Here is a 16,365-nt window from a genome sequence, read left to right as displayed (position 1 = left end):
GACCCTCATGATCTATATGAGGGTCATGACCACAGATGAATGGGTACATCACTTTGGCTCTGCTCTTTCTTTGCAACACCAGGCTAAAGCAGCACCATCACTTATGAACAAGACACCAATATACCAGAACCGTTTTAACTGACACACAGATTCTCCAATTTCAAGTGCTTTAGCTACAGACATCCTATGAGGAATCTCAGCCAGTGAATGACCAGCTTTGTTCCTATCATTTCTCAGTGTCTTTAACCAGCCTTGTAGTTTTCTGTCTAACTTTGTAACCTCGTGTTCCTCTAGGCTGCTGGAAACCCTTTCACCAGTTCACTGAGCACGCTTCCAAGAGCAATGACAAAAGTGGAGGAAACAATGGACAGAAAACCAACAGTTATAGTTTTTTTACACACATGGATATTCTTCTCTATTCCCAGACCTACCTCTAGTGTTGGTAGCCATGTCTGCCACTTTCTGAAAGGCATCCAGGAAGGACACAGCAGCCAGAACAGTGGTTCTATGTGGATAAAAACACATTTTTATTAATTATATCACATCAAAAATCAATACAGGAAATATCAGACTAATAGAGTAGTGATAATGTTTACTATTTGCATCTACTGAGGTCTTTACGCAATGATAAATTGTCTTGCAAAAGTACTCCTTCAGCTTGCGTTGCCATATTCCAACCATAAACTTCATGGTGTTTAATTGGCAGTCTTAGTGACAAACATACAGAAACAACGTACAGCAGTGATGTCTTCAGCCCCGCGAATCAATACTTTAGCAGTACTTTGTAGAAAAGCTTTTGGTGTGAACTCTTCAGCAGCTTTGCACATCTTCTTTCAAAATAGCTCAAGCTCAGTTGTATTAGATGTGGCAAATATTTGACAATTAATTTTATTGTCTGGTCACAAAATTCTCAGCTGGGTTAAGGTCTGGACTTTAATGGGCTTGTTCTAACCAGCACACTTAGCTCCATCCATTAATTCCATCATTTTTTCAACTATCCTAACTACTGACTAGAGAAACGTTCTCAAATCATGATCAGTACTTCTTATGGCTTGTATCCAAGAACACCTTGAGCCATTCTTTATTTGTAACAAAGGCAGGATTTGCGAGCACAACTAACGGTCCTACTACTGACAGGCTCTTCCAACCAAACTTGCGATTTCTGCAGCTCCTCCAAAGTTAGCATCATCTCTTCACTTTACAGTCATGCACTACTTTGTAATTCTGTGTTTTGTAATTCAAACAGAACACATTGAAGTTTGTGGTTGTAATCTGACAAAGTGTGAAGAAGTTTAATGAACATGACTACTTCTGCGGGGTGTTATGTGTGTGTATATATTGTTTTATTTAGAGAGTGGATCTCTTGGTTTCTGCAGAGCTTACCGGAGCTGGGAATGCAGCTTGGTGGCCTTGGCACTGAAGTCCTCCCACACAGGATAGGAGCACTGGCAACACAAACACAGTCAGATGAGTTATTACTGACAAACATTTATTAAAAAAGTTCCTGTACATTTATTTTCTCTGCAATTATGATACAGAGGGAGCCAGAGTAATAAAGAAAACATGTTCAGTTACAATGGATGATTTTCTTTTGGACTTTCTATGGTGCTGAAACATATTTGAAACAAATCTTGACAACTGCAGTTTTCAGCTATGAATTATATTCTGTAATATTCTTTGATCTAATGCAACACAAGGACATTTAACAGTCACCTTTTTAAACATTAAATTCAACATGCAAAAGAATTTGTCACGAATTACTGTTTGTCGAGAATTGACAAGTTGTTATATTTATTCAATTATTTTAAATTTGCAGAAGGAAATAGTGATAATGAGTTAACATCAGTAAGAAGCTAACATGAATTTCTAAAACAAACTGAAAGTGCTTTTACTTTGTAAAACTATATGCGTGTTTGGTATTATGTAGTTTGTATTTAGGAATCATGTTGGATGTGTAATTCCAAATACATACCTAAAATATGACTTTTCCTTCCTTGTTCTAACAGATAATTCAAATATGTCTGTTTCTATTCAGTCAGAAATGGCTCACATGATATTTTTTCATCACTCTATTCTGTTGCATCTTGCTCTACATATCTGCCTTGTTTTCAACTTCATTTACTCAATTTCCTGTTTTTAGATCCTCAAAAGCATTACCACAGACTCACACATAAACACGCCAACACACGCGTACGCACACACACCCCCACAAATCCTTGTACTTCCATCAAGCTGAGGATTCTGCATTGACTTTCATTAATTTAGTAACTGAATTTATGTCCAGACATTTTCCATAACCATTACTAGTCTAATCCTAACCTTAACCAAAATTTTACCTCCAAATCAGCAAAAGTTAAAAAATATAGGAGGTCCAAGAAAAGGTCCACACTCTCCACAAATGACCTCTTTGCTGGTAAAAATGGTGAAAGTGGTCCTCTATGTAGCATATACAAGTACACCCGCGCACACACACACAAAAACATATGCCAGTGGTACACTGTACCCACCCCCAGCTTTCACCCTTCGTTCACCTCTTCCTTTATCTCCCCAAGCTCCTCCGCTCCTTCGGGTGCAGCCATCTAATCCATCTACCATCTACACAACACGCGTGTGCGCTCTCACATGCCCATAAACACACGCATACACACACACAGTGCTGGACGGCCACTGGCACCAAGCGGCATCAAAGGGCTCAACGAGAACGTTCCTGGATCGTTAACACTATCTGGAGCTGAAGGTGTGTCTCTAATGGATGCAACCCCCATTCTCCCAGCACTTCTTTAATCCAGCCCCCACCTCCCCTCTCTCCCTCTCAGCTCCTGAACATATTACATTATACTTGCTCTAGGTTAACCTGCAACCTTGTTAAGTGCTTGCAAATTGTGTGCAAGGGGAGAGGGGTGTCTATGTTCAGTGTGAGGTTCAAATGTCTGTAGGGGATGTAGAGGATCTGCAGACAGAAACAAGTCAAACACTGGAATAATTGGAAATGTGAAGGTTGAGTGGAGACAGTAGGAAGGAAAGGTGTATCTATGCATGAGGGTGTGTGCGTGCGTGTGTTGGGGGTGGGGTTTCCGGTCTGGATGTCAGACTCTTCGTACAGACAGTAACGGCTGCACACTCTTTGATCCGGTGTGTTTGATGTGGCTTAATTTGGTCTGAAATCACAGTCGTATGTCCCTGTGGTAGTGTACTGGAAGGCACCCCCCCTCTACCATCTCCACCACACACACACACGCATGCAGATTCATCCACAACACTCCCTTTGCAGGGTGTTTAAAGCAGCCAGTGGGGCTTAAGCAGTGGGGATGGGAGATAACACAGAGTGAGTCTTTCCAGCTTTGCACCTCATTTGCATATTTCTAGCAGCTCCAGCCGACTACAGCGCATGGCGACCGAGTAATGTGTGAGTGTTCTGTGTTTATCTGTTCCCCCTCTGACTTAAATCTGCAAGCTCAGTTCATTCTGTTGTTATCTGGAGCCGGTAACGGGATCCGTTCGGAACGATGCGCCAAACCAAATAACAGAATGTGTCCCGATAGTTTTCCCAGTATCCCAAAAACAATAACTCGATTTATCCACTGTATGGGCTCTTTGCACGTCAGCTACCATGTTCGGGTCTAAGCGGCTCGGTCGCTTCCGGTTTATTGAAAATGGCATTTTACACTAAGTGCTTGCAGGGCTTGGCCAAGGTGACAATTAATGTTGTGCATCGATCCGAAGCTCTAATAATTAAGCTGGAGAAAGGTTTTAAGATGCACGCCTCGTTATACATTCACGGATACGAAGGTACGAAGGTGAGTTTTACTTTGTTTAAACTTTGTGGCTAACATTAACTTTAGCTTATACTAGTAGGCAATATTGTCGAACATTTTTCTAAAAATGTGCTATTTAAGTATCTAAACAATTGAATCCATTCTAACAGACAATGTTTTTACCTTATTTGCAAGTATATTATGTGTGCTTATTGTCGTCAAACAGAGAACAAGGTACGGGGGAGATTTCGGTTCAGGCTTTTTGCTTCTGAACCATAAGGAAGCAAACAAACCCCATAGCTTGAAAGTAGGGCAGGGCTGGTGTCAGAGTTCTAGTTCAGCTGAATGTTTAAGTTCAAAGTTGTTGCTTTTAGAAAAATATGGCAATGTACCTTAAGGTCTCCGTGTTATTTAGTTTTATTACATTTGCATGCGTCTTGTGAAGAGCTCACCAATAGGATGGTGTTTACAGCAGTGTGTACAGGCAGATCAGTTCCTCGGTGATCTGGCTCTGGTCTTTCAGGCTGAATACAGAAGAGATTCCATGGAAGTGACACAGGGACGGCTCCTTTATTTGCCATCCGTCTCCCCCCCCCGGTCGTTTCAGGCTGAAGAAGTTGATTCGGAGTGAAGTGAAGGCAGCAAACTTTGCTGTGCGGCGTTAGCTTTAACTGGTAACGACGAATATTTACAAGCATCTTTAAGAAGATGGTGATCTTCTTAAATCAGGATCGCTTGGAAATCCATGAAAACTTAAAAGCCCATTATATTTGGAAGACAAGAATGTTCATAGTATTGCTTTATTTGCTTATGAAATACGACTTTGTCTTTTCTAGCTGTCATGGTAACTCAAAGCGGAAGCAAGAAAGCCTCATTTCGCTCATGCAGATGTGACGTCAGCTCCGTACGTGCAAAGAGCCCATTGATTCCAAATATCAGAAATGAAATGCCAAAAATATTCTGAGGTATTGATATAAAAGTTGAATAAGTGCTCTTCAAATCACCAGGGTTACCAGATCAGACTGACAGTTCCCAACCCAAACACAACGTAAAACCTGCCCTACTCCAAAAAAACAGGCAAAGTCCCAACCTGTAATGAGACTCATGTTAACAGACATGTATAGTTCACACACACATACATATGCATATACTGTACATATATATAGTCTGCGACCAGAGCAAGAACCAGCACACTCTCTCTCTCACACATAACTGGGAAACTTAGAGGCTTAAGGTAGCCAAGAGGCAAACAACATCAGCATGTTAGAGAGTGAGAGGGAGACAGAGAGTGTGTGAAAAGCTTTGGGATTGTCAACTATTACATCACCACTTCCTGTGTCACAAAAAAACCCCTCAGCACAGCATGGATGATTACCTCCTGAGTACACACACACAGATGTGTGCTCCATACTTGGAGCATGTTCCCTTTTTGACAGACAGCTAAAACTTATCCTACAATAATCCCCCAGCACAGTTACTCTTCCCAAATTACTGTTTGTTTCACAATAAAGAACTCTGGCCAAAAGTGTTAAGTTTTCTATAACCATTCCATCGCCGTGTGTGTGTGTTGGTGTTGGGGTGTTTATGGGCTAGAGCCAGGGTATACCATAAAACATTTGCCACTCCATCGCACAGGACAAATCTCGACTTTTCTTCCTTGTCTTTTGTTGTCTTTGCCACATTTCTGTTTCACCCTCACAGAATCTATTTATCTTTTGTTGTTTGAATTGTATTTTTTTTTTTTCCACATTTCATGACCGTCAGCTAATCATTTCCTTCAATGAGACAGATCATTATATCTGCGTTTCCATTGTCTATTAACTGGTAGTTATCCACAAAGGCCTGAAAAACAAACAAAAACGAAAAAAATTTTTCACATTGTTCATTCCCTTCTTTCCATGGCCATTTGAACTAAATGTAGCAACTATTAATTTGCAGACTGAAATAACATTGCTCCGGGGATATGCTGTAAGATTTATCCCGCTGTGACTTTTCTTAGCCAATGAAGACACAAATATAGCACAAATATGAAGAAACTAGGGAAACAAACAGTTGTTAATAGGCTTTGTCTTTCTGCTTTGGGATTCATCATGCTCAAAAGATTCGACATGGATGGTAAAACTGCTTCAACGACAATGGAGTCCGTGCAGAGAGTTAAACTGCTCTACGGGAAAAATGCATCAACAATTTGAGTAGGGCCAGACGGATTTACTTTGAGGTGTCATTTGAATAGCGAACATCATTTTCAGCTGACGTAGCATAGACCCATTTAGCATCCAAACAGAAGACCACCTTTGACTAAATCCACCAAAGGATTACAAGTGACCAACCTAAAATCACATCCTATTGATCTTCAGTTAATGTTGAACAGTAGTGGAAATCAGGAATCGCAAAGAATGCTCTGGAAATCTGGACACACTGCATGAGATTTACTTGACCCCAGTCAAGATCAAACTGAATTTATATTGCTACTTCCTTGTCGCAATATTTATTTTTGTTGAATTGTCAAGGAAGAATTCCACAGAAAATATGAACAGTGTTCAGTAACATAATGCTCTGTACTGAACCCCAGTAAGCTACTCTATTTAAGGAAATGGCTAATTGTTAGCATAACTGGACCCTTTCAGGTACTACAAAATGTAGCATTACATGTCTGAATGAAAGGGAAGGTGTACAAGATGGTGGTGAGACCAGCAATGCTGTTTGGTATAGAGACAGTGGCAATGACAAAGAGGCCAGAGGCAGAGCTGGAGGTAGAAGTTTTCTATGTTTTTCAACTGAATTAGGACTAATTTTGCATCACTGAATCCAAAAATGACATCCATTTTTCTCAACCAGGTCAGGTTTTTATTCTAATTTGATTTAGAGAAATCAGATCTTCTGACTAAATTGATGACATTTTTGTGACATTATCAGTTCATTTACGTTAATATTTCCCATTCAATTGTTAGAAAAAAAAAGTGTTTTCTAACAATTGTTTTAATTAAATGTTACTAACTTGAAGATTTCTGTAACTTGAATAATAAACCCTGATAAGGGTAAATAAATGTAAATTGAACATTCTCCGTCTGTTTTCTGTCCTGATGGAATCTCTCCTCCTGCTGGTCATTCATTGATCTCAGATTCTCAGGAAACCGATCCAGATGTGAGAACAGGTCATGCATTTTGATGCTCATGTTGCATCTATAGTTCAAAAACTACATGACCTGATTGAGCAAAACCAATGTGATTTTTGGATTCAGCACATCAGAATGACCCTAAAACAGTTGGAAAACCGCTGACAATTTCTTGGCTGTTGACCAGTTTAATTAAAACTGTCCCTCTTCTAATGCATGTTACTAGTTAGTCAAGTGGGTTTGCGCTGAGCTTATGAGTTTTTCTTCTACCCAGCTCTCCTCCCTCTGCATTCTCCAACGCAGAAATCCTTCACTTTATCCCCACTATGACTTTAGCCTTGTGCGCTGTCAACGGTGCTGTGGCCTAGTTCTCATAGCATCAGTCCACCCAGTCTGGCCAGCTTTCCATTGAGAGCCCCACTCCACCACTCACTACAGTGGACGGAGAGCTTACTGTCTCCTCTCATTCTTTTGTTCCCTTTGTTTCCCCCACAGCAAGACAGAAAAACAGAGGAAATCCAGCAAGAGAGACAGAGACAGAGGCAGAGGGGGGAAAGGTGGAGACGGGCTGAGAGGGATGTAGGGATTAGTTCCTTTTTTTGTCAAATAACCAAACCAATTTATACAGTAAAAGAGATTCGCAAGAATCCAACAAAGAGGCTAATTTCAAAGTGCTTCATATGCATAATGGACTGCAGGGGAACATTCTCAAAGAGGATGAAACATATTTTTATGAAGGTTCGCCATGGCTGTTTTCCTATACTCCCCACAGGTCTCACAGATGTATCATTTTGTTACTGTTCTCCCATCACACCAGTTTAGACTTCCTTAAGGGCCTCCTTTCATTTAGATGATAATCTGATATTTTTCTTTTGCTCATGATTCAATTTTTTATGTACATCTGTGTGATTATCATAAACCATTACTGCATTTGCACACTTATTAGAGACCATCCATCAATCCATCCGTAGGACGACTGATGGTGTGGACCAAAGGCAAATGTCCCACCAACGTTTTCCATTCTATTGTTTTTGATAACGTGAAAAATGAAACAATTTCTCTTCCTCCGAACGTGTGAACTCGTATAGTCATTCCTCTCTTCCATGATTACTATGTTTACTGTACTGTTCCAAACCACACAAAACACCTAAATTAAGCTAGCATGCACATTTTGACATATTTGGGTAACACCACCATTATTCAAAACTTTAATTTTATTCCAGTTAATCTCACATTAAAATAAAAATCAGAAAAACATGATTTGTTTAGTTTTTGTTTGGTATAGATTTGTTTAGTCCATTATGCTACCGCAACAAAAAATGGGTTTTTACACCTCTCCACCAGGGTTGTAAGTATGGAGATTGGTGTGTTTGGTAGGCTATTGACTGTAAACACTGGAAATTACTTCATGTATTACTTTTGTTCATAATTTTCTCTGCTTTAGTAAAGCCCTTCCTCAACCTCAGAGGCTGAAGATTTATTCCAAAAAGGAAAAAGAAAAACCAAATCAGCACAAAGCAGAGATGAGAAAATAAGAGAGAGGCTCCCTCCGTTGCATAATTGATGAAGCGGAGCCGTTAATTCCAACCTAAACACGGCGATGACACGAAAGAGGAAACCATCTGTGTGTCGCCGTATCAGTGAAACATCTGGAAGCTGTGGGACAACAGAACAGATGAATGTCATGTAGTACATACTGCCGTCCACAGGAAACCATCCATGTGCTCCATCCTAATAGCAGCATTAGCTACCAGCGCTCCACAGTAAAAGGGCTGCTGGTCTTAGCTGGTCTCTGCAGAGCTAAGTGACATACAGAGGAAGTAATTCAGCCGTCTGGATCATCTGTAATGGAGCAGAGACACATCCAAACACTAAAGCACACCGTCACTTGAGGACTAACGCAGGACTTTCCTGATATATGCCAAAAGCACATTCCAACAACAATGCTACATTTATGCTACCACAGGAAATGCTCACAAGGAGCCCCACACCCAACCTGGCACAGCTCTCTGAAGCCCCCTTCTCCACAGCAGTGCCTTTAGCCAGTTCTTCCCAGTCTGTCCTGGCCAGATTTTTTTAACCCAGTACAAGCCGGGTATTGTGCTCAATTGACTTCATTGGCGGCAGACTGCATTTGTTGATCCCGCCACCATGGATTTACGTCACCAGATGAGTGAAGATGGTGCTTGTAAACTACTCTAACAACAACATCTCAAGCACCATTTTCAATCCACTTTAGAGTTTCTAGCGAGAAGGTGTGCTGCAAATCAATAACTCCATGGTCAAACCTTGAGGTCCAAACTTTTTTTTTTTAATTGCCATGGAAGAACACGTACATCGTCGACTGGCCGGAACAAACAACTATACTGGGAGATTTTCTAGAAAGAGAACTTCATCATCAACATTACATCATCTCATCAGCAGGCCATGTGAACAGCTCCTGTATACACATGTCACACCCACATTCCTGGCCGTATTTACGCCCACAGAGTGAGGAACACTCTGCCGATGGAGACACACCCAACTTGACTAGAACCAAATCAAACATCACCTGGCTAGAGTGAGATTTGACAATGGAGAAAGAGCTTTAGAGTAATGCTTTGATTTGTTTTTAATAGTTTATGCACATTGTGATGTTTCATTATTATAGCAGGTTGTTTTATACGTGTCATGTGAATAAATTTGACCTTGACTTAAAAGGTAACTGCATGTTCAGGTTCCAGCAAACCACGAAGGTGTGCCAGTCTTCGGCTGATGGCACAGCTGCCCTCTGCCACCAGGGTCATATGGACCCCAATACGCTGTGACCACAGTCATAAACCACTACAGCCTTCCAGAGAATGTTCAGTGCAGACTAGAAATCTCTGTGGAACTCTCACATTATTGTAACGTTTCATACAAACACTGACCACATTCTGATTGACTTTTGATATTTATAGTGCAGTCTTTGTTTCATAGGAAGACTCCTGAGTCCTGAAAAGCAGAGTTTGGACAAGATGCTGCTACTGAAGTCCGTTTTAATAAACCACCTGGCTACACGGCACTGTCTGTGAACCACGCGGGCATTTTACATCTGATATCTAGAGCACGAAGAGACCAACTGCATTTCTGGGATGAACATAAGAATATCGAATTGCAGCGCTCACCATTATTCTCTGTGTCAGTCTGTTCATAATGATCAGTGTGTTTTACAGTGAACAGCTGAGCCTGATGAGAACGCTTTGACAGGCCCGACAAAGGGCTCACTGACTGAGGCTGCTTTGGCCGACTCCCAAGCAGCCTCCCTGCCTCCAAACCGGTCCTCCCCATTCATCTCCGTGGGCTCTAACGAGCCTCGGGGCCCTAGCGACCTCCGAGATTTTAACGAGCTCTAACGAGGGAAATGCTCTTTCGCATGTCCTATGACTCTGTTGTGTTGTCCCGCTGGCATTTGGGGGTGTTTGTCAATGGAAGCATTTACAGGTTCAGTCAGGCTCAAACAGTACAAAGTTATTAATGTCTTTGTGACTTTATCTGTCTGTTGCTTCATGAGAAAGTTTGGCTGTGTCTTTAAGCTTTATATAAAACTGCTTTGTGGTTTCGTCACAAGTTGTCAGCCTGCGGTCTGAACGCATTATCATGTAACCCGCCATTGTTTTAGTTAAGATCACATAAGATTGGACAGAAAGTCTGACATGGTGACATTCATACGCTGCGTCACCAGCCCATGTTATCCTATGGTTGGAGCTTGGCAATAGCAGCAGAGGAAGTGAGGGAAGCTGTTCAGTCCGTGTTGCTCACGCTTCCAAAAACGGAGCAATCAAAGTTGAAGCAAGAGGAGTGTTTAAGATATTTCATTGCTGGCAAAGTTTCATAGCGTTGCTTCCTTCGCGATCGAGTTGGTGCACTCGGTCTTCACGTCTCGGCCACACGTTAGTGGTCGGGTAGAATCAGGCTAAATGCGAGACATTCCAGAGTGATTGACACATGTTTTAAACAAAAACTTTCAAGCTTTTAAAGACTGTAGTTCCAGAGCTAGAAACTAAATGCTATCTGCTTAGTTTAGTTGTGATATTTTGAACAGAAATGCATTTTGACCCAAAGCTATTCATTGGTTCATTAACCAATAGCAAATTTTGCATCGATTTAAGAACGGGTGTGGTGTAATCCGTTTTCTTATTGATGGTCAGTACTGTGGCAGCAGCATTTTGGATGAGCCTGAATGATTTGTTTTACAGCACATGTGTCAAACTCAAGGCCCCGGGGCCAAATCTGGCTAGCTGTAACTTTTTATGTGGCCCTTTAAACTCCAAATTACATCAGTGAGTCCATCCAGTTTTTCACAAATCTGCAAAATTCACACAAAATCAACAAATTCTGATTTCACTGCAAATTCTCTCAAAATTGATCAAAAACTTTGAGTTTAAGTGACTGCAGTCTCATCTGATGTCAAGTTACAGTCTGCAATTGATACGGCAAGTAACAAAAAGTCACCTTTAACATTATACATTAGTGCAAATATCATCAAAATTGTTTATACAGATTTCTATATTGGCACCATGAAATCTGCAATTTTGATTGAAAAAAAACCCACTAAGGCAAACACAAAATTCTGGAGGAACAGCTATTTATTGATATTTTAACAACTTATTGGTTTTATCAATAATGGCACAACATTCAGGTTTTTCATATGATCAAAAATGAAAAGTATCACTGTTTTACAGAGACACTTCGATAATGTAACCTATTGAAATTGTAAGCATTTACTTAGTTTTTGAAATGAAACCCTTTGTTCTGGTAAGTGAACCACACCAACTGAAACTGGAACAAATGTGGCTCCTTGGCCCTCAGTGGAACCGAGGTCACCAGTGTGAAAACACTCAGTAACAGAATTTATGTGGCATCTTATGTTTAGATTTGAGTGCAAAACAACAACCAAGGTTTCGTACATGCTCTGTGGTCTGTAAAATAAATAGTCAAATCCAGAACACACAGATAAATCTATCTAGGGCCGGATTGGTCTGACCCAGGACTGGGTCAGCAGTAGAACCCATTGGGTTATTTTTAACCTGGTATTTATCAGGTTCTCATTTTCAATTTGCATTGTGCCTTGGCTTTACTAAAAAGCTACATACCTGAGAAAAATGTTAGATGTAACTAAACCAAAACTAAGATGATAAGAATATCACTTTTTTATTTCAAAGTCTGGATGCACATTAGCTCAGAATAAGAAATAATTAACATTTTGTGATTAACTATTACAGTAATCCATAAAGAAGTGAAGATTGCAGCAAAGTTCAGCATGAAGACAATTTGCTGGAAGGATCTGAAGTTAATCTGTTTAAATCACACTCAGCTGTAATTACTTTTTACAAACGATTTTTTAAAAAATGGCTTCCCAGTTAGGTTTGAAACACAAGAATTCAGTGATAGGCACCTCATTACATTTTGCTTATTATGAATTAAACCTATATACATTCTCTTATATAGTCCGTTTTTTTCCTTATAAGAAACTTTGACTTGTCACATCACTAAAGTGATTTTTTGTGGTCTGCTCCCTTCAGGCTGCTGATCTTTAGAACATGTCTAGCTGTCCTGAGTACCAACAGCTGGATGGACAAACAGGAGCAACATGAACACGTCTGAGCTCCCTTCACTTTCTGTTGACACCCAGTGAAACCTTAAAACCAGCTACTTGGCGGGAATTACCCTGGACCACAAACACACCAAAAACACTCCAGTGATGGGACTAATACCAGACTTTCACAGAGCATCTTCAGTCCTGCAGTGCAGCACAGACTCATGGGACATCATGTTACTGGCTTCTGAAAGGATGGAGCACAATGGTCAGTCTCAGACAGAATACTGACCCCTTTGCTTCCAGGTCTTTTGCTCTGTTGAATTTCTGTCTGTCTGGTTTAGCTCTTTAATGAGGAGGACCAGTCTGAAACAACGACTGCTGCCAAACTTCATAAATTTGCTTCCCTGGTTCGACTGAGAGCTTTGGGAGTCCTAGAAGGCAAAAAACCATCAGGGTGATGCCCTTTCTCTCGCAAGTTTTTATGCAAGTTTTACAAAACAAATTAATCTGTTTACACCCTATCTGCAGCCCCTTCCTACCTCAACTTTATACCCATGAGGATAGAGCGTCCTTTATTTGAGCCTCAGTGGGGAAATTGAATGTATGAGATACAAGTAAGACATAAATGAAAACCACACAGATAAACATTAATATCATATATATGATGTAAGAAAAACTGTCAAGTTATGAAGAACACAGTTTTAACTTAATCCACTGCATCTCAGGTAAGTTTTGCTTCAGAGTTCCGAATTTACTTAAATTATATAAAGAAATATAAACAATAATCAATGACAAATTCAGTTCTTATTATTCAATTTCACTGTTACTTATTTTTGGAGATGTTGGTTTACGCCCTTTTCCCGTTTCCTTTGGATTGAACCTCATTTGGCTTAGTGGACTCTTATGAATATGAGAGATTATGATTCCTGATCAAATCATCAAATAACTATAGACGACCCACAACAAGTAGATATTATCTGTAAACGTCACAGCAGGTAAACAAATCTTCCTGGTGGATAAAGTTTGTTATTTCAATTTATTCCATAGAGGTTTTCTGTACAAATGCCTGAAAAACAACACCACAAGAAGTGCTGAGTAAATTTTTTTAAACAACCAGGGACATTTTCAATATCTGAAACACCACCAGGTGTTTGCTAATTGCCGCTGGCTAGTCTGAAGGAGCTGAGTGGGGGAATCATGTGAGAGGTGGTGGGTTGGAAACTGCGGCTCCGAGGAGGAGCTATGCAAAAGGCCAGATCCCCTCAGGTCTTTTGCACAGTTGAATGGTTGCCATGGAGATTAAAGGACTTTTCATACATGCATGGAAGAATGAAAGCAACACCCCATGTATGTTTTTGGAGAGGGAATAAGATTATAACTTGATGTAAAGCTCAAAGAAGTCAATTTTACATAACTCTGTCAATCTGGGATCAATAAAGAGACATGGATTCAGCAGCAACCTTGGAAAATCATTGTGAGTTTACACAGTACAATCCTACATTACACTTTTGATATTACCTGAAATGACATTCAACAATAAGGGAGACAGAATTCTAAACTCAGCAGACCAAATCAGTTCACATCTCGGGGATAAATCTCCTCTCTTCCACTGACAGTGGAAATGTTTAATTATTGCTCTAAAACAAATATTTTTGCATACTTGTGCCAATATCAACATAATAATCTCTTGTGTCCGCTGCAGACAGCTGACCCTGCACTTGACCCTTCACCTTATAACCCCTGTGACGCGGATGTAATACTAGAAGACCGAGACATGGTGTAGAAGAGATGCACAACAACCAGCAACCACAAATAACTAAAAATGTACTCCCCCAAAAACTAAAATAAAATGCTAGTCCATACCAGAGACTGTAAAGCATTGACTATCTGCTTTAGTTTCAGAAAGCAGGTCACACAGGACGCATGCAGCAGAGTTAGGTGGAGATCCTGCTTAGGCAAGGAAGAGGAAGGGAGGAGTAGGGAGAGAAAGAGGAAGATAAGGAGAAAGAGGAAGAAAAAGTGCATTCTAATCATCATAAAGCTACTCTGCTGACAGCAGGATACACACAATATGAAGCTGTTTGTCCCAAACAACAATCTTCATGTAGCCTTGGTCATTTATACATCCATTTTGTTTTTTGACTGATTGTCCTACATTTCCAGACTTTTGTTTTTTCAAAAGGTAACTCTGCACTGTTCACAGAGTTGTGTAGTAACGAGTTACATTTATGTCAGTAATTAAAAAAAAAGTAAATAAGTACTGAAATAAGTATTTGTACTACACTGTACTTTTTACTTTTACTTCAGTCATTTTATTATGAAGTATCTCTACTCTTAGTTGAGTGAAATGTCTGGATTCTCTCCCCACCATGAGTAACTTCACCAAATGAAGAACAAACATGTTTTAACCAAAACTTCACCAGACACGCACCTTCGGTTTTTGTTTAAGTTTCATTAGTTTTAGATTGAAATAAACTGGTTTGGATTTTCTTTTGCATAAGTTTGATCATTTGTGTTACTTATATAAATTATTGTAATTTTAGTTCTTAAAACACCAAAATTTCCACCTGACTTTACATTTTGTTCCATCTGATTATGTAATTTTAAAATATTAAATGATTGATAATTTAATCAGTCTACGTGAGAAAACGTTTTACCAAATACTTTTTTAGTCATACTTGAGTAATTTCTGACTTTTACTTTTACTTCAGCAGAAGTAAAAATAAGTACAACCCTGTGTTGTAGTAGTGCTACTTCTACTTGAGTACAATTTTTGGGAACTCTACCCACCTCCGACTGTTCATCACAATATAACACTGATTACTTCATACAACCTCACCTCTAATAAACTGATGGTACATCAGAAACTATCTGGTTCTCCAATGACTGTAACCACATGTGGGTTACTGACCACTGGTGGTGCTTGGCTTGCTCTTAGTGAGGCTCAAGAGACAATTATGTGATTTCAAGTATTTCCAATCTGTGAATCCAATTTAACCTAGCTGCAGCGTCAGTGGTTAGTTGGCAGTAACCAGGCTAAGTGTTGTTAGCATTACCAGCTATTATCACATTTCTTCAGATTTTGTAAGCTCAAGCACCTTGTCAACATATTTCCTAAAAAGGAAATCGAACAGTTCTATAGCATGTGGCACATTTTAAATACAACGCAGACAAGCTCGGTTTTTATTATGGTGGCTATCACTAAGTTTTATATTCAAGACGGCCATGCTGGGCATTGAGGAAACTCCTGTCTTGGAGGAACCCTGTTGTTATATTTTACTTGTGAAATTGTGAAAATATCCGTTTGTGACAAAAAATAAAAAGTGTGGGGCTTATGTGAACCAAATTATTTATGTAATGCAAATGGAACTCAAGGTAGGAGAAAAAAGTTCAAATCTAGTTGCAGACATATATGAAAAGATTTGTCAAGATGGCAACCAGGAAGGTGAATTTTCTGAACAAAGCATGTGTAACTTATTGTGTGCTTATGTTTTGTTTAGGGAATGTGTATTGAGATAGAAGGGTGAAGTTTAGATTTTAAATCCTAAATATTGCTGAATCGTTTCACTTATTTATTTATTTATTGATTGATTGATTGATTGATTGATTTATTGATTGATTGATTTAATTTTATAAGATGAATAGTTCATTCATGTCTGGACATTTTAAACAAACATGTTCAGGTCTGTCATTAAGCATTGAGCCAAAGTCAGTGAATAATCTTCTTCATTTTGAATGCCAAAACATTACACCAACATGTAATTGCACGTTTGTTTGCACTTTTACGGTGCGTTTTAGAGAAGGAATCAAGCAAAAATGGAGCTGCTGACATTCACTTATTGATGTTTTTTTCAGAAATGTTTCCCAATGCAGCAGCTGGTTAGTCAAAGTATTCTGACATCAGCAGTCAAAAACGTGGCCTTTGTTCAGAAAA

General features: G+C 39.7%; 1 protein-coding gene across 5 annotated transcripts in view; it reads right to left on the bottom strand.

The window, feature by feature from the left end:
• The window catches only part of LOC114142754 (MTSS1-like protein), a 73,089-nt gene that overhangs the window by 52,005 nt on the left and 4,719 nt on the right, over nucleotides 1-16,365 (bottom strand). For all 5 annotated transcript variants that reach the window (XM_028014201.1, XM_028014200.1, XM_028014199.1 and 2 more), the window contains exons 2-3: nucleotides 1,384-1,445; nucleotides 432-505 (exon numbers count right to left, since the gene is read on the bottom strand). In XM_028014201.1, coding sequence (XP_027870002.1) covers nucleotides 432-505; nucleotides 1,384-1,445 — 136 coding nt within the window. The remainder of the gene's footprint in view (nucleotides 1-431; nucleotides 506-1,383; nucleotides 1,446-16,365) is intronic.

Source organism: Xiphophorus couchianus, chromosome 4 (assembly GCF_001444195.1).
Source record: "Xiphophorus couchianus chromosome 4, X_couchianus-1.0, whole genome shotgun sequence".
Lineage (NCBI taxonomy): Eukaryota > Metazoa > Chordata > Actinopteri > Cyprinodontiformes > Poeciliidae > Xiphophorus > Xiphophorus couchianus.
Note: the sequence above shows the minus strand (reverse complement) of the source record. Positions and strands in the feature narration are given on the sequence as shown.